The sequence below is a fragment of the Quercus lobata genome, chromosome 1 (assembly GCF_001633185.2).
Source record: "Quercus lobata isolate SW786 chromosome 1, ValleyOak3.0 Primary Assembly, whole genome shotgun sequence".
Classification (NCBI taxonomy): Eukaryota; Viridiplantae; Streptophyta; class Magnoliopsida; order Fagales; family Fagaceae; genus Quercus; species Quercus lobata.
In genome coordinates this window covers 12,232,529-12,253,251 of record NC_044904.1, presented here as the reverse complement: position 1 = coordinate 12,253,251, position 20,723 = coordinate 12,232,529, and the positions used below count along the sequence as shown (strand labels likewise).

Genomic DNA, 20,723 nt, shown 5'->3' with positions numbered 1-20,723 from the left:
TAATAGGTTTTCGTCGTATGTTAGGAGAATTTTATTACTTTTAATTAATAGTGACTCATTGAAGATGCAAATTAAAACAATCTAAAAAGTTTTATAGTTTTAATTGAAGCCTTTTAAAATATAGGGTTTAATTTGAAACCGCCACAAATTATAGGCGAATTGTCAATTTACCCAATAACAAATGATAGCCACTTAGTAGAAGGACAATTTAATCACTTGCCACAAAAATAAAATAAAAATGACCATATGATTAGGCCTTTTAGCCTTTTAGACCTATTTTTGTTATATAGTATAAGATTTGTCAATTAAGTTTTCTAATATTTATTAAAATTTAGTATATATTTTTTGAAATTCCACAAGGATCATAAAGAGCACTAGTTAAAATGCATTTAATTCTTCATTATTTGATATTTTTACTTCTTTTTGAAAATTAAATTTTGTTAATAACTGTCCTAAGAGCACAAATTAAGATACATCTAATATTACATTAAATAATTTCTCCCCTTTTTTTCTCAAAAATAAAATCAAATTGTACACAATTTCAAATTCTAGATTGTTGCCTAACTTTTGCCCTTGCAAAAGAATCCCAATGCCATGATGTCTTGTATGCTAGATAGTGTACAAAACCAACATTTTCTTTTTGTAATGATAATTATAGATAATCGATACATACAAATGAGATAGAGTCTTCTCAAATCAAATTTCATAATTTTTACTTTTTTAGCATCATGCTAGTTTGACTAGCTTGATGTGAGTGCTCTTATAAGCACTACCAAAGCATTGATTAAAGATATGAAAGCTGTAGCTCCATGTTTCACCTAGAAGACTAAACAAGAATTTAATAAGACACCAAAAAAAAAAAAAAAAAATCTTCAAATATTTGACCATTCTCTTGAGTATATACAATCTCCTTATTCCACTATTAGTTATTACCTAAAGAAATCCCTTAGATGGCCCCAAGAATTTTGTTTATATATATATATATATATATATATTTCATAAGATTTTACCTTGGAATTGGAAACATTTTTTGGGAAGGAAAATCCATACATGGAGCAGTGGCATTCAGGGAAGGAACGTGACACATGCAGCACGTACTGCTGCTGAGGTGTCTGCCAACCTTTCTGAGGAGAATAGCGTAGAAGCCGCGTGAGAGTCAGACTGAGATTGAGATCAAGCGGTGCTATAACACGTGCGCATAACTAAGATTCCCCGTCAGCAAATCCATTATTTATACATCACTAAAAGCCTTGATTAATTAGTATTTAATACTATTTTAATTTATATAGACCCTTTTTTTAGATCATTTTGTTTTAGTCCAAATCTTCTATTCCACTTTTCTTTCTCCACTCTATACTCTATCAATAAAAACTTGTCACGTGTTCACCTAATTAATTAAATACTATCATTATTGACTTATTAATACTACCGTCATTAATTAGGGTGATCACGTGGCAAGTTTTTATTGATAGAGTATAGAGTGGAGCAAAAAAAGTGGAACAGAAGACTTGGACTCCATTTTGTGGACTTAGAAAAAGTTACTTTATTTTTTCTTGAACAAAATTTAACTACAAAATTGGTTATAGTTTAAATCTACAACCTTACTTAAAATATTTTTATTAGAGGTGAATTTTGACAAATCCACCATTAGACTACATTTTCTTCTTATATCCACTATATTTATAAAATTTCTAGAAAATTAAAAATTAATAGCCATGTCATCAATAAATTGTTTAAATTGAAAGTTTTTGTAGTTTAAAATTATGCATAAAATATAATCTTATAGATTATATAGCAAATAATATTTGATTGGTACAAAATTTGTTATGTATATTAAGAGCATAAAGAATATGCAATCTAACAGTTAGATTTTTGAAATATGTAGTAATGTTAATGATATTAAATAAAGTTATAGCCTCGGCTACAACTAATTTTATAGTTAAATTTTGTTATTTTTTCTTTCTCTTTCCAACCTTTTTAATTTCTTTATTTTTAGCCCAATGAAAGATTCTGAGACCAACACCTGTTCACACTTCACTGGCTCCACCTGTTGAATTTTAAGTGGATACAATCTGAATTGGTAGAAAACAAATGTGTTAAACAAATCTAGGTGGTTCGTGGAACACATTTCCACAGTATTCTAGAGAGCCCACCGTCTAAATAAAATAGAACAGTCCATTAATTATGACGTTTGAGGAATATGACACAGAAATAGAGGTATATAAGTGTAATCCTAGAACCACATCACTGATGCGGGTGTCGCTTAATGGTAAGAGTTTTTGTATTACTTCACTTGGTGAATGGTTTGAGTGATAGCTCTATCAAAATCCTGATGATATGTGTAATATTATTCATTATCGCCATATAGTGTGAGCTCGATGAGTCCATACTGAAAACCTCATTTTTCATTCAATAAAAAACAAAAAGTCATTTTTCACGACTATCTTATAAATTATTTCCTAAACCAATGACCCTAAGGCATTGTTAACATTTTCTTTTAATTCAATAACAAATAAATTTTTTTACGCATCAATATTTAGGTGTGAGAGAATTAAAACCATAAATATATCAATTGAAAATATGAGAAATTGTCATCCAGTTAAGCTACAATCTATAAGACTCTTGGGTAAAGGCAAATGCAATATAGCATTGGCGGCCATGCCCCCATCCCCACCAAAAGGCCAAAACTATAAACGCCCCTTATAATTGTATATAAAAATAAGCTGGACTTAACCTGGCTTTAACCTGGCTTTCTACAATTGCACCGATTCCCACCCCACCACACCCCCCCAAAAAAAAAAAAAATCATAGAACCCAGTCTACCATTTAGTTTGTACGTTTATCCCTTTGAAATCTGGCAATGACAACACTCCGCTGTTAGTTTTCTATGTAGACCCCACCTATATGAAATACTTACTTTTAACAAAGCCTATTAAATGCCTAGTTTTACCATGTGTCCTTCCTTTTATATTTTATAATAAGAATGTAAAAGTGCCATGTATTCCTCGTAAGTTCAATTTTGAAGTGCATTGTGCATAGTGCACTGAACTAACTTTGAGGGTTTTATCTATGATTCAAAAAAACTTTGAGGGTTTTATCTCTTAAAAAAAGGACCGTTTGGTTGTGTTGTTAAATCATTCGTTTTCAGTTTTTAAATAATATTATATATATTTTCACAAATTTTTTTATTCATATGTATTTCAAAAAATTACAAATAATATTATTCAAATTCTTCTACCAAACGACCCTTGATTTTATTTTTTTTCCCTCATTATCTCATTCTTTAGATTGCCATAGAGATTTATTTATTTTAAAATTTGAATAGGAAATCCTATAAAATTGATAATGAACCAATTTTATTCTATGAAAGATCAACGCCAAAACCTAACTTTTATAGGAGATGCTAAATCTTTTTTTTTTTTTTTGGGTTCATGTTTATAGCAAATTAGTCATTTTGTACATTGATTGAGTTTAAAATATTATCAAATTTCATTAATTATATTGTATAGAGAAATGCTATGTTTATAATATTTTCACAATAAATCCTAAATGGCAGGTTATTACTAGTGGATAAAAAAATAATTTCGATGATAGATTCAAATTAGAATCAATAATGTTTTGTCACTTATGATTTGTTGTGAAAATATCATAGATTTTTCTTTTGTATATAATGTATATATGAATTATGACTACCATATAAATATGTAATTGCCCCCCCCCCCCCCCCCCCCCAAAAAAATATCTTGGCTATGCCCCTGCTCTTGGCAATACTGGAACAAATTATTAATCCCTCAACTTAGTGTACTTTTCATCTCACACGCATCCAGTAAAAAATCCCATGAAAGCTTTGCATACGGATTGCTATTATTAATTTATGAGTTCTTCTATGAACATAACACATCTCATGATATTTTATCCCCTTACACATACACAAATGCACCACAACTCACAACAAATCACCCCAATTTCTCATAAAAATGTTATGAGATCTGTTGTATCCATGCACTTTATTTTATTTCATTGTCTGAAAATTTTCTTTAAAATTCTGTCTTGTTTCAAATAATTTTATAGTTTGTAACCTCATTTGATGTAGACCACAACTTTTCACTTTCTTTTTTTGATGAATAAAAAAAAGGGGGTCTTTAGTGTGGGCTCATCGGCCTCACGCCACGTGACGGTAATGGGTAATACCACGTGTATCACACAGTCCTTGCTGAGGCTATCGCTTGAACCGCTCCTCTCTAGGTGCAGAATAAGGACTCCCACCATCAAGTCACACCTCCGTGTGGTACCACAACTTTTCACTTAAACAAGTAAGCTGTTTTTAAGGTATATATATATATATATATATCGATACGATACATAAATACTATTGCACTTCAAGTTGTTGGTCATGTATTGCTTCTTCTATATCTCATGGACTTCAATCATTCAATTATTATGTTGCTAATATAAGGGTTTTTAAATTTTTTGCTATTGACTATTTTACTTTTACTTTAATACTTTAACTTAATATCAAAACATTCATTAGATGTGGGTCTCCAATTAACTCAATTTGTAAATGAAAAAATTTTAGTACAGTACTTTAGGTGCTGTTTCTTAAGTTCCTCTCCTAAGATTCAGTAATGTAGCTACTGAATTAAAAAAATACACTTTCATCCTATGAGAAAAAATCCACATGACAGAATTTTAAAAGGGGAACTTAAGGAATATCACCTAAGTACTATACCTAAGTCTTGCTCATTTGTAAAACTCTTATAGTTAAATAATAAATCTAAGGATCAATCACCGTTTACACTAAAAACTAATTGATGTTTTAACTCGATGATAAAAAGTAATTATTTATAGACCAGAGTTGTCCAAGGCAGAGCCTGACAGGAGAAAGATACTTCAAATATACATGTGTTTTATTGTAATTAACGCTACTTTGTTTTGTGGTAAAATGATTTCAATTGAAAACGTTTTCAGTGAAGACATTTCCAAGTATTTGGTGTGACCTAAAATGAAAAGAAAAAAAAAAAAAAAAAACTCATATCATAACCTACCTGCAATCATAAGATTAACATAATCTTACTTAACCACCTAGCAAATCAACGCAATTCGAGCTTGCCACCACCAAATTTGCCCAAAACCAGATTGGATCCATGACTCTAACCACTAGATTGGTGCAACCCCAAGGGATCCATGACCCCAGGCACAAAATTAGTGCCCTCAGCCACTAGATTGGCGCTTCCCAACCACCATCAATACCCCTCAGCTGTAATCAGAGCCTTCTAGCCACGAATTAAAGCTTCATTACCAAAACCCAACTACCAACCACCACAAACTAGGCTCTAATGACCACTGTGATTCAAGGCTTTGACAACTACCATTACTTAATTAGGGTTTTGATGAACACCTTTGTGAGCAAGAAAGGAGAGGCGAGGGTGGAGGTTGGACAAGTGTTCAAGGAGGGTTTGTGCAAGTTGATCAATTTGTAAAATATTTTACAAAAATTTTTCTTTGGAAAAACGTTTTACAAAGGGTTTTATGGCCAACTGCAAATGTTTTTAGCTTTTGTCAACATTTTACAACAAAACAAACACAATATAATGTTGATATTTTACCATGAAACAAAAGGAAAGTATGTAACACACATGTAATCATTCCGTTTGACATGTCAAAAATTTATGGCAATGGATATATACGATGGCAAAGGTGCCAATGAAATGTGTTTAAAAGAATATGATTAAACTAATACAAAAACTTATCTAACGATTAAAATGATGACAAAAACACATTTACGCAAAATCATTTTCACCATATTGTACGGTTCACATTTTCTTTAGATGCAATAGGATTTGAAACTTTTAACATAATAAGACTTTATAAGTTTGATGCTTTGAGCTAAATTGGAAACCAACGTTGCATGGATCAGCCTTTGATGAATATATGAAACAAACAAAATATACAAGATGGAGAGAAAAGGGAGGGAATTTGTAGAGTAGCATGAGATTGCCACAATATATCGTTAGTTAGCAGGAATCGGGAAGAAGTTTGGAGAATAACATCTTGAGTCTTTGAGGCTCGAGTTTAGTGAAGAAATTGAGCCTCAAAGCCTCGAAATCGATTGCTGACATGGAGATATATTTGCCACATGGAAATCGAGTCTTAAAGACTCAAGTTTCATAGAAGAAAAAGATGAATCTGAAGAACACGATGAAGATCTAAGATTTTGAAGAAATTGAAGACCACACGATGAAGATATGAAGAAATTGAAGAAAGAACACGATGAAGAAAGGAACCCACGGAAGAACACGATGCCTTGGGAACCCACGGAAGAACACGATGAAGAACACAATGAAGATTCATCAAACTAAAGACCCAAAGAAGAAAAACCTTCGCCTGGAGCTTCACCGCCGCTGCCTTCATCACTCCTAGGTTAGGGAGATTTGGGTTCGTGTAGGTGTTTCTGATTTGTTGTTTTTTCGTGTTTCTTCTAATTTGTTGGTTATTCCTTCATGTTTCTATTCTGGTGTTCTTCGTGTTTCTCTTTATGGAATTCGAGTATTTAAAACTCGAGTTCCACATAGGAAATCAAGTTTTAAATACTCGATTTCCACGTAGATTTTATTTTCCACATCAACTTCCCATCACATACAAATCGAGTTTTAGAGACTCGAATTCCACCTTTGAACTCGAGTTTCAGAGCCTTGAGATGCTAGTTTGTTACATAGTTTGTAAACATGACAACTAACTAAAATATTTCAAAAATAATTTTAAATGAAAAAAAAAATTCAGAGAAAAGGCCTAGAAAAAAAATAGTGGAAAAACTAAGGTAATTTAGGCCTAGTCGGTTCTCGTACGACTTCCAATTATTAGAATGAGAGTTTGGGCACGGGTTAAATGATGTCGGTTGATCACCTGTAACTACATTGAGATAGAGACCACCAATACTTTATTACGTGTAAATAAACTATTGGAAACATAAAAGCAAAAAATAAATCAAATAAAAAGACAAAGTTGCCTCTGACCGACTTGGATAAACCTCCTTTTAACTTAGTACTTGGTGGTTTGTAAACTTATTCATTTGTAAAATTTAAACAAATTATGTTACTAATTGGGTGATTAAAAATACAAGTAATGGATTGAAAGATTATTTTTCTATTGGTTTGAAAGGTTAACTTTTAAAATAATTTTAATACCACACTTTTTTAGTTCTCTTACGAAAGTAACCAAACAAAGCCTTATTTAGAGTCAGTCCAGTCAAGATAGTTCATGTTCTCTATGATCATACGCTGGAGTTGTGCTTGTATGCCGAAGCTATAAATACACCAAAAGATTGTTTGATCGGCAGCGCCTTGAACCGTAAGCCTAAAAGTCAAACTTCCCTTCTCCTCTCCAACCCCTCCCAAGAACTGGTGGACGAAAACGACTAAACAAGGAATTCTCTATTCCCTTTGCCGCTTATTGAAAGTACCTTCACTTATAGAACTTATGTATTTGGCCGTGAGTTATGGACAGGGGCGGCTTAATGCATTTAGAGGCCTAAGGCGAAAAATGAATTGAAACCTTTTATATATTTAAAAATGACTATAAAAAAATAATCTAAATATTGCTTAAACTTTATTCTCTTGTTAGATGCAAAATTACTAATTAATATGAACCACCTAGAATATATATATATATATATATATATTTATATATATTTTGAGAATGTCTATAGATGCAAAAAATTTGACAAAACATTTCACACCTGTTGATGTGGCAAATTAATAATAATAAGTAAGAAAATGACGTTAGTGGTGGACGTAGATGAGAATTAGTAAAAATTTGCTAACTCAATTGTTGTGAAAAATATTGTGAAATTTTTTGTGTATTGCTTTTTTTTTTTTTTTTTAGAAGTGCTAAATTCATAACATTTTCACAACAAATTCTAGGGGTTAAGTTGTTATTAATTCTAATTTGAATCCACCAATGAAATTATTTTTTTAACCACCAATAATAGCCAACTTCATCTTACTACTTAGAATTTATTGTGAAAGTATTGTGAAAAATATTATGAACGTAGAATTTATTTTTCGTTAAAAAAAAATACTATTTTATTTATTGGCTAATATTTGGGCTTAATTAATAATATTAAAATGAAAGAAATAACTCTATTGATTAAAATTAGGATGCATTTTTTTTACCCAGGGCCTAGGGCGACTGCCTCTCTTGCTTACATGCTAGAGTCGGCTGTGGTTATGGAAAAAAAAATGATAAGATAGTTGTGCTAAATGTTGTAGTCACTCCACAAGTCTAATTTCTTGTGGGTGCATGGGAGGCAAGAGTTAGGCCAGAATTTAAGTATTAGGAAGTTTCACACACATTTATTAAATTTTTATCTTATGTACCCAAAAAAAAAAACCTATAACCCTTTTTTTAAAATAAAATATGAAATAAAACTAGTGGAGCCCTGCTGTCACACGCGCAGAGAGGTGTACACGTAAACAGCAGATTTTTCCTCCAAATCCCAACTATATAACGAGAGGACGTTCGTTTGGTTAACCAAACGATGAGTCGTTGCTGAAATTTGACATAACACGTGTAGTTCTTTGTGGTGGCGGTGGTGGCGGTGGTCTTGGTTGGCTAAAATTTAAAGGCCAAGATCAGTTCAGTAATAATGGCTACCTGTTCTATCTTCCGAGCACTTTTGTTGTTTCTCACTCTTTCAGGTTTCTTTTCTTGCTTTCGCTTCTCTCTTATTACTCACTTCTGTTTCTAAGATAATGACAGAAAATGAAAAAACGAAAAGATAACTTTTTAAGTTGACAGTAATGAATGTTAATTTCTATGTTAAAGAGTTCTGCCCAGGTGTTTTTTTAATGTAAAGTACACATAACTCTTATTTCAAGTTTGAGTCTTTTGTTGTTTTTGTAGCTAAAACAACAGGTTATCATTTTTAATGTTTAATCATTTATAAGATAGACATATAATGGTTGAGTTCTTTGAAACTCAACGGGGTTGAGTTCTTGTTGTTCTCTTTATTTGTGTCTTTATATATGTAAATTTGTGATCTGATTGATGGATTATCATTACCACAGTTTATTGAAAATTCTCTCTAGCTCCGAAGTTTTCTTTTTACTCAAGCTTAATGCACTTTTTTAAGTAAATTGTATTGATTTCAGTTGATTAACTTTGATTGAGACATTGGAGTTATGTATAGACTAGTGTTGATTACAATAAACATTTCATAATAAAATGGTGTATATATTAAAAGTTTGACATCTTGTCTATTTTTAAATTGGTTTTGGATTTAACTATCAAATTAGAATGCCCCATCTTGAGATGTGAAAATCAAAACTATTGGTCAAACAGAAATGCAAATTATGCAATAATGCATTACTAGCTCAACATATTTTTCCTCTTTAATTGATATATGTCCGTATGAAATCATAGTTGACATTTTGAATCTATATGCTTTTCACTTTTCTTTTTTTCTTTTTTTTTTAATTTAAAAAAACTCTGTTTCCCACTCTGTTTCAGACTTATTTGTCCAAAATCTCAGTATCGGAGTAGGAATAAACTATGGACAAATTGCCGACAATCTGCCATCCCCATCTCGCGTTGCCAACCTCCTTACATCTCTCAACATTAGCAGAGTAAAACTCTATGATGCCGATCCGAACGTCCTGCTCGCCTTCTCTAACTCGAATGTTGATTTCATTGTTGGCCTAGGAAATGAGTATCTTCAGAGTATGGCTGACCCCATAAAAGCTCAAAATTGGATTCAACAGCATGTTACACCCCACCTTCCTCAAACAAAGATTTCCTGCATCCTTGTGGGAAATGAGGTATTCTATAGCAATGACACTCAGTTAAAATCTAGTCTCCTCCCAGCAATGCAAAGTGTGTATCATACTCTTGTTAACCTTGGACTAGATAAACAAGTTACTGTCACAACTGCACACTCTCTTACAATATTAGGTAATTCGTACCCTCCCTCAGCAGGAACTTTTAGGGAAGATCTTGCCCAGTATATCAAACCTCTTCTGAATTTTCATGCTCAGATCAATTCACCCTTCTTAATAAATGCATATCCATATTTTGCATACAAGGGTAACCCAGGTCAGGTTCAATTAGAGTATGTGCTATTTCAGCCTAACCAAGGGATGACTGATCCAGTTACGAATTTACACTATGATAACATGTTGTATGCTCAAATTGATGCCGTGTATTCGGCGATGAAAGCAATGGGGCATACAGATGTTGAGGTTAAAATTTCGGAGACAGGTTGGCCATCTAAGGGGGATACTGATGAGGCAGGAGCTACGCCAGAGAATGCCGAATTATATAATGGTAATTTGCTGCAAAGAATACAGGAGAGGCAAGGTACTCCAGCAAAACCGTCTACTCCAGTTGACATATACGTGTTTGCACTTTTTAACGAGAATTTAAAGCCCGGTCCGGCATCAGAGAGGAACTATGGCCTCTACTATCCTAATGGTACCCCAGTTTACAGCATTGGATTACAGGGCAGATTACAGGGCTATCTACCGGGGTTTGACATTTCAGCATCCAGTAACAATGTAAGACATGTATTCTCTATAATTTGTGTCACCTGTACAGTCTTTCTTCTCATAAATAAATGTTTTGATGGATAAGTCCTCTTACTGATTTATTGAAGTCATTTGTTAGCATGAGATTCGATTGGTAAATTGGTTCAAGTTCAAGTAAAACGATGCATCTAATTCAAGTTTTGTAAATTTTTGTATTTTGCAGGCTTTGTCTGTTTTTAGCTTTCTTATCATTCTTATGGCAAGCTTAATCTGTGAGCACTTGTGAATTCTTGAACGGAAGGCAGGAGAGATCAAAAGAGAAAACATAGGAATTCCTAGAGATCATTTAATGCAAGAGGATTTTCGACGGGTGAGAAACTCAATTACTTTTACTCAATGCTAACCATATATCTTAACTAACCCCAACTCCTAAACCTGCTACCTATGGTCCATACCTTCTCATTTTTCTTTATCTTTATTGTGATGTACTCAGATTCTCTTGGACTTTCATACACTAGAACCAATTAGAAAAACTTCAAATCATATGATGGGAAATTCGGATACTTTATTTTTTAGACAAGTTTTACCACGAATCTATAAGGTAGAGCCTGTCTATATTTGTTTACTTTATAAATGCATTGAACAGAGCATTGACATTAAATATTTATGATTAATGAGCCGTATCAAACTCTAAATTCGCGTATACAATCTCATTTTTTTTGCATTTTTTATTAAAGATACGGTGGTGGTATTCATGCTTCTCACCACCCACTTGCAATGATGTGTATGAATCTTGCTGTACAAAATTCCCGTTGTCTTCAGCTAGACAAAAGTCCAAACCGGCTTCTATCAGATAAGAGGCCATTAGAGACTACCTTTCGGCAGCTGGCAGCTGGTGTTTCTTATTTTTTTCCCAAGTCACCAAAACTGAAACCTCATTAGTTTTGTCATTGATTGTGAATCCTATCTCAAAGATGGCTGCCTCTTTGTCTGCATCTTTTACTTCCTATTCCCAATAGAGAATTTGTATTATCAGTCTTAATTGAAGCAGTCCCATTTTGATTTTATGCCTACATCATTGTATGGCAGGCCTTTTCTGTCATAACAAAAATAGAATCACTATACTAATCACGTCAGGGTCAATCTGTGATCGCTAATACATCTTTAAAATATGCCATTAACTTTCTTTGGTGTCTTTTGGTCTAATCCAAGCATATTATACCAAAGCAGTTGGCTACAACTTATTATCAAACTTGTTGAAATTATGTTAAAAAATCTATTCCTAATTAGATACCAACCTAATGATTCCTGCTTTTTCTTTGTTGTTGAACATACTGTTGAAATTTTTTGCATATGTAACATCACATAGGATACTTGAGCCACAAGGTGCAATGGTGGATTTCAACATCATGGACCATTCGAATGCACCCATAAGATTCTCACATCAGCATGGCCCAGAGGATAAGATTGCCAGATAAACGAATCCACTGAGAGTTAGACTTATATAGTGACTGGCTAGCTACTACCGCTACTATATGGCTGACCCCCAATTAGCATGTATTTTCAAGTAGTTCACTAGTCACTAATCCATGAACATGGCCTTTCTTTGGTTCCAAACCCATGGACATACAAACCAAATTGCTTTGAGGCCCATTAGGTTTTGTTAGTTTGATGTTGAGGAACCGTCTAGGAATGTGGGGTTGGACAAACATTGAACTACCTTAGTAGTTGTGGTCCAAGTTGCCCATAGCCAAAGAAAAAACTGACACCGCAACAAATTTAGTTTTCTTGCGTAGCTTTCAAAAAGAAAAAGATAAATAACTTTATAAATAAATCTGACTACGCACACCCCTTGATTGCCAGACAATATTTAATATATGGAAGCTGGTACACCATCAAATGAAAAAGATTCAACCAATTTTGCATGTTCAAAGTTGAATATTTGGTTCACAGCATTTAATTATTCAAATATTTAAAGTATGGTAGGTTTGTGGGTTTATTTTTATTCATGTGATTTGAGCTGTTGTTGCATCTGTGCAGGGAAACAAAAACGTACGTGGAGCTTTTATTTCTAATATAAAAGCTACTTACTCCAGCAGTGACAGATCGGAGCTTTTCTTTTATAAACCGCACAAGATTCATCATAGAGAACAATAATCATATATGCATATATAGTATAAACCATTCATTAACAGATTAGGTAATTCATCTTTAAAAAATAACAATAATCATGAAGAAGCCATGAGGTAATTAGCTAAGGTAGGTAGAAAAGTATTAAGAACTACAAATTATTTAACAAAAATCTAATAATTAGTGTTATGGGAGAACTTGGTGAAGATTTTAGAGGGCGATTTGTGGGATTCTAGGACTCGCAGCATTTTGTTGTATATGGAGCAATAGAATTGATTTTACCATGTAAGCACAAGTCTAGAAATAAAAATATTTGCTGATGGTATCTTGTTAGCTGTTCTCTCTCTCTCTCTCAATATATATATATATATATATATATATAGTAAGTATGCACTCTCCGGTTATGAATTCCCCCAACTGGATCTTCTAAAGCATGATTACTTTAGTTTCAACAAATGCATCATGTGAAGGTGTTTCCACATAATTGAGGGTTGATTAAAAATCATGGAGAGAGAGAGAGAGTCACGAATGGATGATAAAGAGAAAATCTATCATGCATCGGGTGCGTATATCCAACCTCTCACATGGGGGTGGATACATGCACCCTATTACCACCTTGATGGCAAGAGATAAATTATTCTTTGGAAACTATTTACGAGAAAATTTTGTATAATTAACAACCACTCATTAATTTTGTTCACTAGTGGGATTGGAACAAATTTTGTTAGTCCAAAAGGTTCAGTGGACTTGTTGGAGTTCAATTATGGGTTGAGTCTTCAAATTATCCGATTTGGGTTTGGTGGCCTATGTCTAGTGCTTCTCTGCAATAGACGTGATGGGCACAACATGTGGCTTAAAGTGGCCTTGGGTCAACTCAATGTCTTGTCTTGTGCATATGAGTATTAGATGAAAATCTTATCACATTTATTTGACTAAACAATTGTGTTATATTTAATGTATACATTTTATACATCGTGTTTTGATAATATTTGCCTCCTAAGGGCTTGGTCTACTAATTTTTTGGCCTCATGTAATCCATGAAGTTCTAGGTTCAAGTCTCCTAATCCTAAGCCATAACCAATAACTTTAGGATCACTTGCAAAGATTTTCGGGTGTAATTACCCAATATGTGAGGGACAAGGGACTATATTAATTTAAGGAATTTATCAAGGGCAGAACACTCACGTTAGTACAAAAAACAACAATAATAATAATATGATAATTTGCACCACTCGCCATGATACCAAACATTGTCTTTGTTTGCAAATAAAAAGTGTACACCCTTTAAGTTCTTGATCCGTTAGTTTCTCCAGAAAAAAGAAAAAAAAAAAAGTTTTTTGATCCGTCAACTTTAGAATTTGTATTTTAATTCCTAACGTTTGAACTTTGTTTTTAATCTGGATCTTTTTTGCTTTCTGTCAATAACATTGCAGTAAAATGTCAACTAAACCTAAAAAAAAATTACACGTTTTGATCATGTCAAAAGAATAAGATACCCAGTTTTAGTACAATCCACAAAGTTAAATATATATCATCCAATAACCCTTTGCAACATCTTACGTCAAACTCCTCCCTTTGAAAAGAAATCATCCTTGAGTCAAAGTCGGGAAAGTGAAATCTTCAATGCCAAGGGAATAAATAGTTTGAGAAGTTCAATATCCTTGTGCTATTTCCATATTTTCAACCATAGACATATTGTAATACTTTGTTGTTCACAAATTGAATTGGATTATCCAGCTTATGGGTCATGAGCTTCTGATTTGATTTTATTTCAAATTAATCTTATTTAATTGTCTCCACGCACTTGATCTCGATCTCACTTTCTCCTTTCTCAAAAAAAAAAAAAGAAAAAGAAAAAAAATCAAGATCTCACTTTTATTTTTTTGGGTAATGGGCTCTTCATTAATCTTTATAAGAATCTCCTCTGTTTTTCTTTTTCTTTGATTTGTGCATAATCTTTAAGAAATGTATTGTGGGGCCCAATAACTTATGGGCCAGGCCCATTCGCCCTTAGAAAGTCCGAAGGCCCTAGCCGAGGAGAACTACGGCCCAAACTTTACAATACAGAGCACCTAACAGTTTTGTGATGTAACCGAGGACAACTCAGTCCTCGGCAGATCCAAAACCCCACCAGAAGAAGAAAGGTAAAACTGGTATAGGGCCAAACTTAAAAGAGAATCTAAGAATATCCGGGACAGCTGCTCTCATTGCCATTCAATGCGCTGCCCCTAACAGAGCCGTACTCTCCAGCTTTATTAACCATCCCCAACAATTCCGGAATTGGACTGATGGGACAAATGTCAGTTTTGTAAAGATTAACCCTACACGTGGACGAAGGACAGCGAATGCAGGCTAGTATAAAAGGAGAAGCAAGTGAATCTGGGAGGGGATCCGATCTCCGGAAAGAAAGACTCCATAGGGGGAAACACCCTAATAACATGTGCAGACCATAAAAGGACCCGCCGTCGGGTAACCTGGGAAGACCTTAATGGTCCTCGGACCAAGTCCGAGGAGCCCTATCACAGTGGACGTCATGCTTCACGGCTTAAATAGTCAAACCCAATTCTTTTCTTTTACTGGAATCCCTCTAAAATCGAGCCCGGAACATCGCCCCGTGACCAAAGCCCAGCTTTTCAAGCCCACTCTCTACAAATCATATTGTGAAGGATCTTTCGCGTGCGAGCCCAACGACATTATTGGGCCGCAGAGGAATCGTGTCCTTACAATTGGCGCCGTCTGTGGGAAAGCTTGCGCGCTGGCGCAGGTGGCGGTGGAATCAACTCATTGGCAAGCAGAAATCTCTGGGATCTCCTTCGTCTCCGGCGACATATAGTTGTTGCTCCGACGTAAATTTCTGCTAGGGGCTACGCCTCGCAGTGCTAAGGGCGCGGGCGTCTCTAGGGGCTTCCAGCCTCAGGCCAACTTTCCCCGCCCTGGTGTAGGGGCTTGTGGTCGAAAAATAAAACAAGTAAAAAAGATCATAAGTTTTGGACAGAACCAGAACCAAGGCCTTGGACAGCAAGGCCTTGCATGGTCCTCGGACTCAAGCCTATGGGGAAACCAAGTACATAAAAAGATCATAAGTTTTGGACAGAACCAAGGCCTTGCATGGTCCTCGGACTCAAGCCTATGGGGAAACCAAGTACATAAAAAGATCATAAGTTTTGGACAGAACCAAGGCCTTGCATGGTCCTCGGACTCAAGCCTATGGGGAAACCAAGTACATAAAAAGATCATAAGTTTTGGACAGAACCAAGGCCTTGCATGGTCCTCGGACTCAAGCCTATGGGGAAACCAAGTACATAAAAAGATCATAAGTTTTGGACAGAACCAATGCCTTGCATGGTCCTCGGACTCAAGCCTATGGGGAAACCAAGTACATAAAAAGATCATAAGTTTTGGACAGAACCAAGGTCTTGCATGGTCCTCGGACTCAAGCCTATGGGGAAACCAAGTACATAAAAAGATCATAAGTTTTGGACAGAACCAAGGCCTTGCATGGTCCACGGACTCAAGTCTATGGGGAAACCAAGTACATAAAAAGATCATAAGTTTTGGACAGAACCAAGGCCTTGCATGGTTCTCGGACTCAAGCCTATGGGGAAACCAAGTACTATGGCACATAAACCTCAAGATCCATCCGAAGAGAACTCCTCGTTAACAGTTGGGTCAATCCCTTAATTGCACGGGTTCCCTGGTCTACCCTCGGATCCCCCGTGCCAAAGGGAATGATGCGATACGGTACAGCATATTACCCGAAAGCACAAAGTCCTTCGCTATTCGACTATCATCTCGGACGAATTGTTTAGAGTTTATCGTTCTCGGGAATTGGTCTAGCGTGCATCGCGCAGGACTCAACAGCTATCCCGGTTAGTTCCATGAATTCAATCTATTGAGGATTATCATTGTTATACTTGATAATATTTGCGAGTTTAAACTAATAGGGATTTGTGTTAAAGTATTCTTCTGCCCAGAACATTGTTAAAGGCAGGCTTAGACTTAATATTCAGGCCCAAAGTAGTTGTTGCAAAAAAGTATGTATAAAGAAATAAACACATCTTTTATTAAGACAAAAGAACAGTACAGTGTGCAATAAAAGCTGAAACAAGCTTACATTAGAGTTAACTGGGTAAGCAAAAGAAAAGTACAAAAGAGTGAAGATAAAGCCGAGGAGATAGCTCAGAGGAGAGATTGGCTACTGTTCCAAGATGTCGTCTAAGGAAACTAGTCCTCGACGCTTCCACATGCCCATAACTCAGGCAGCCAAAGAACCCGACTTGGGGCCTGCACCGGTGAAGAAAAGGCGCGGGGAACCTGACCTCAGGCTAACACCATCTACAGAAAAGGTGCAGGGAACCGGAAGTTGGGAAGCCCCCACAAAAATTTGCCTGCTACAAGGCAGACGGCGCTGATGGCGAATATTCCTTCTTCGGACATACCAAAAATCTGGCATGACCAGAACCTGCTTCGGATTTTGACTAAAAGAGGGAGGAACCCCATCTTCCTCCTGTCAAAACGGAGGACTGGCTCGAATCTGTGCCATCCTTGTCCATACCGTATCACCTTGAGGATTCGGAGCCTCTGAAGCGCGCGGAGACCTTTCACCCCCATCCACTCCTCAAACATCTTGCTTTAAGGCAGTGGCACTAGAAAGAGAGATCGCGGATATGGAAGAAATATGGTTCTGAAGAGAACAGGAGAGTTCATGTGCAAGTGAAGTGATCCCCTATCCTATTTATACCCAGAAGTGAACCGATGGCATTTAATTCGTGCAAGTTTCCAAGGAACGCTATGGACGAAGCAGACTTGGCTCAATTTCCAACTTCATCCTCAGCCGTAGGATTTGAAGATCCTCGAGAAGGCGCACCTCGAACACTGGGACGCCAAAAAGTACCGCGTGACCAAAGACTACGGAAATGCCTCTTAATTTGTGGGCCAGGTAAATTCGCGGCCCAGGCCCGTTCTACATGGAAGCCCACGGACTATGGCCCACACCAAGGAATAACCATTGCCGAGGACAACTTCCTGCTCGGCAGCTTGTGAGACACCTAAGGAAAGACCAAGTGCATAAAAAAAAAAAAAAAAGGTTCTGGACAGAACCAAGGCCTTGTATGGTCCTCGGACTCAAGCCTATGGGGAAACCAAGTACAAAAATATTTATTATTACGAGTTCTGGACAGAACCAAGGCCTTGTATGGTCCTCGGACTCAAGCCTATGGGGAAACCAAGTACAAAAAAATATTTATTATTACAAGTTCTGGACAGAACCAAGGCCTTGTATGGTCCTCGGACTCAAGCCTATGGGGAAACCAAGTACAAAAATATTTATTATTAAAAGTTCTGGACAGAACCAAGGCCTTGTATGGTCCTCGGACTCAAGCTTATGGGGAAACCAAGTACAAAAATATTTATTATTAAAAGTTCTGGACAGAACCAAGGTCTTGTATGGTCCTCGGACTCAAGCCTATGGGGAAACCAAGTACAAAAATATTTATTATTACGAGTTCTGGACAGAACCAAGGCCTTGCATGGTCCTCGGACTCAAGCCTATGGGGAAACCAAGTACAAAAATATTTATTATTACGAGTTCTGGACAGAACCAAGGCCTTGCATGGTCCTTGGACTCAAGCCTATGGGGAAACCAAGTACAAAAATATTTATTATTACGAGTTCTGGACAGAACCAAGGCCTTGCATGGTCCTCGGACCCAAGCCAATGGGGAAATCAACTACTTGGATAAGAAAAGGTTTGGATTTCATAAGGTGGGCTACTTGATAAAAATGTCAGATCACTTAACCCACGGCTTAAACACCATAAAAGGTTAAGGACAACAAAGGTGTAAGGAAGGTGGTGGAACGCCCCAGCATTCAATGGCCTAAGAGGGCTGTTCATTTAGTAGGTGGTATGTTTTCAAATGGTTATTCCTCACACGGCATTAAGCCTTCGTTTCTCTCCTCGGCTAGCAGGGGTAAGTATTACTTTTTACTGGTCGGCCTTATTGTGCCAAGCACTTCTATTAAAGTTATGGCGACATCTTTTTATTATCAAGTATTTTGGTCTTAGTTGACATTGATATAGATGCTATATTATTGTGCCGAGCAGCGCTTGCAAATTTATAAAACATAAAGACAAAATATGCAAAATGAAATAGAAACAACTTTTATTAATATGAAAAATTATTACAATATACAAAAAGGGGCCTCAACAAGCCTATACAAAAGAGGGGCTGCCGGGGCAGTACTAATATCCGCAGTACAGATAAGTAAACGGTCAGGAGCCTTTTAAACTCGTCTTCAAAGTCTCTCCAATCTCTGCCTCATTGTTGCTCATATTAAGAGAAGAACCCACTTCAAAAAAAAAAAAAAGTGAAGGAGAAGGAGATAGTAAGGAAGAAATCAATGAAGAAGATGGAGGAGATGAATGAAGAAGATGGAGGACATGAGTAAGAGAAGGAGGAGAAGAAGAGGGGAAGAGATGAAAAGACAAAGAGAGGAGCAAAAGAAGGAAAAGGACAGCACCAGGGCGGAGCTGGTGCTGGGAAGACTAGGAGAGGAAGGCGGAGGAGGGCATCAGTGAACAAAGAGAGGGAGAAGCAGAAGCACTTAGCCTCTGCCTCAGCCTTGACTCCTAACACACTGGTGCCGTGTTAGGTATGCTCGTGAGGAGCCAGGTGGTGCTGACATTGGGTGTTCTCGACTCAGTCACGCCGAAAGTTTGACGTGACGAGCCCCTGCTTCGGATTTTGGCTGAAAGAGAGGCGGGACAAATCTTAAGTCTGCGCCATCCTTGCCCTAACAGAGCCATTTCAAGCTTTATCAGAACATGGTGTTTTGAGGAAGGGCATGGTTCCTTCATCATTCGTTATGGTAGACGTATAATGATATGGTGTATAACAATCGGGTTAAGCAAACGCTAAAGGAGGCTATGGGTTTCAGATCTCAGAAGGATGGAAAGGGGTCTGCACGAAAGTGATGGCCTCCTGCTTGCCTTCTTATAGGAAGGGCAAAACGGGGGGTATTAAATGCATTCAAATTTCCAAAAGAATCTGAAGAAAAAAGAGGCGTCCGTTCCACTTCCCCACCTTATCAGACGAGCCGCCGGACATAAATAAGCCTCGTAAAGGGGAGTCATCAAGGGCGCGTTTGGGACAGCCAAGCGGCAGGAATAGATCACGAGCAGATTAAAGGGAATTCCTTGAAAACCGGCTAACTTCCTGGACAGGTGGAAAACCGCCCACATTAATGCGGGGCTGAACTAAATAAGCCATACCAAAGGCCCGGGTTTACCAAAACCCTCCTTTCCAACCCAGAAGTCGGATAGCAGGGTTTTGAGGGGCTATTGTGGGGCCCAATAACTTATGGGCCAGGCCCATTCGCCCTTAGAAAGTCCGAAGGCCCTAGCCGAGGAGAACTACGGCCCAAGCTCTACAATACAGAGCACCTAACAGTTTTGTGATGTAGCCGAGGACAACTCAGTCCTCGGCAGATCCAAAACCCCACCAGAAGAAGAAGGGTAAAACTGGTATAGGGCCAAACTTAAAAGAGAATCTAAGAATATCCGGAACAGCTACTCTCATTGCCATTCAATGCGCTGCCCCTGACAGAGCCGTACTCTCCAGCTTTATCAACCATCCCCAACAATTCCGGAATTGGACTGATGGGACAACTGTCAGTTTTGTAAAGATTGACCCTACACGTGGACGAAGAACAGCGAATGCAGGCTAGTATAAAAGGAGAAGCAAGTGAATCTGGGAGGGGATCCGATCTCCGGAAAGAAAGACTCCATAGGGGGAAACACCCTAATAACATGTGCAGACCATAAAAGGACCCGCCGTCGGGTAACCTGGGAAGACCTTAATGGTCCTCGGACCAAGTCCGAGGAGCCCTATCACAGTGGACGCCACGCTTCACGGCTTAAATGGTCAAACCCAATTCTTTTCTTTTACTGGAATCCCTCTAAAATCGAGCCCGGAACATCGCCCCGTGACCAAAGCCCAGCTTTTCAAGCCCACTCTCTACAAATCATATTGTGAAGGATCTTTCGCGTGCGAGCCCAACGACATTATTGGACCGC

General features: G+C 36.9%; 1 protein-coding gene across 3 annotated transcripts; it reads left to right on the top strand.

Annotated features, from left to right (window-relative positions):
• Positions 1 to 8,515: 8,515 nt before the first annotated feature.
• Positions 8,516 to 12,983, top strand: LOC115979312 (glucan endo-1,3-beta-glucosidase 14). Of its 3 annotated transcripts, none has more exons than XM_031101336.1 (4): positions 8,516 to 8,696; positions 9,508 to 10,550; positions 10,744 to 10,890; positions 12,561 to 12,983. In XM_031101336.1, the coding sequence occupies exons 1-3, from the start codon at positions 8,645 to 8,647 to the stop codon at positions 10,804 to 10,806; spliced, it is 1,158 nt and encodes a 385-aa protein (XP_030957196.1). In that variant the 5' UTR covers positions 8,516 to 8,644; the 3' UTR covers positions 10,807 to 10,890; positions 12,561 to 12,983. The 3 variants fall into 3 exon arrangements, with proteins under 3 accessions (XP_030957196.1, XP_030957201.1, XP_030957208.1); XM_031101341.1 differs by having other exon boundaries at positions 10,744 to 11,121; positions 12,561 to 12,970; XM_031101348.1 differs by lacking the exon at positions 12,561 to 12,983 and adding an exon at positions 11,014 to 11,615.
• The last annotated feature ends 7,740 nt before the right edge of the window (positions 12,984 to 20,723 follow it).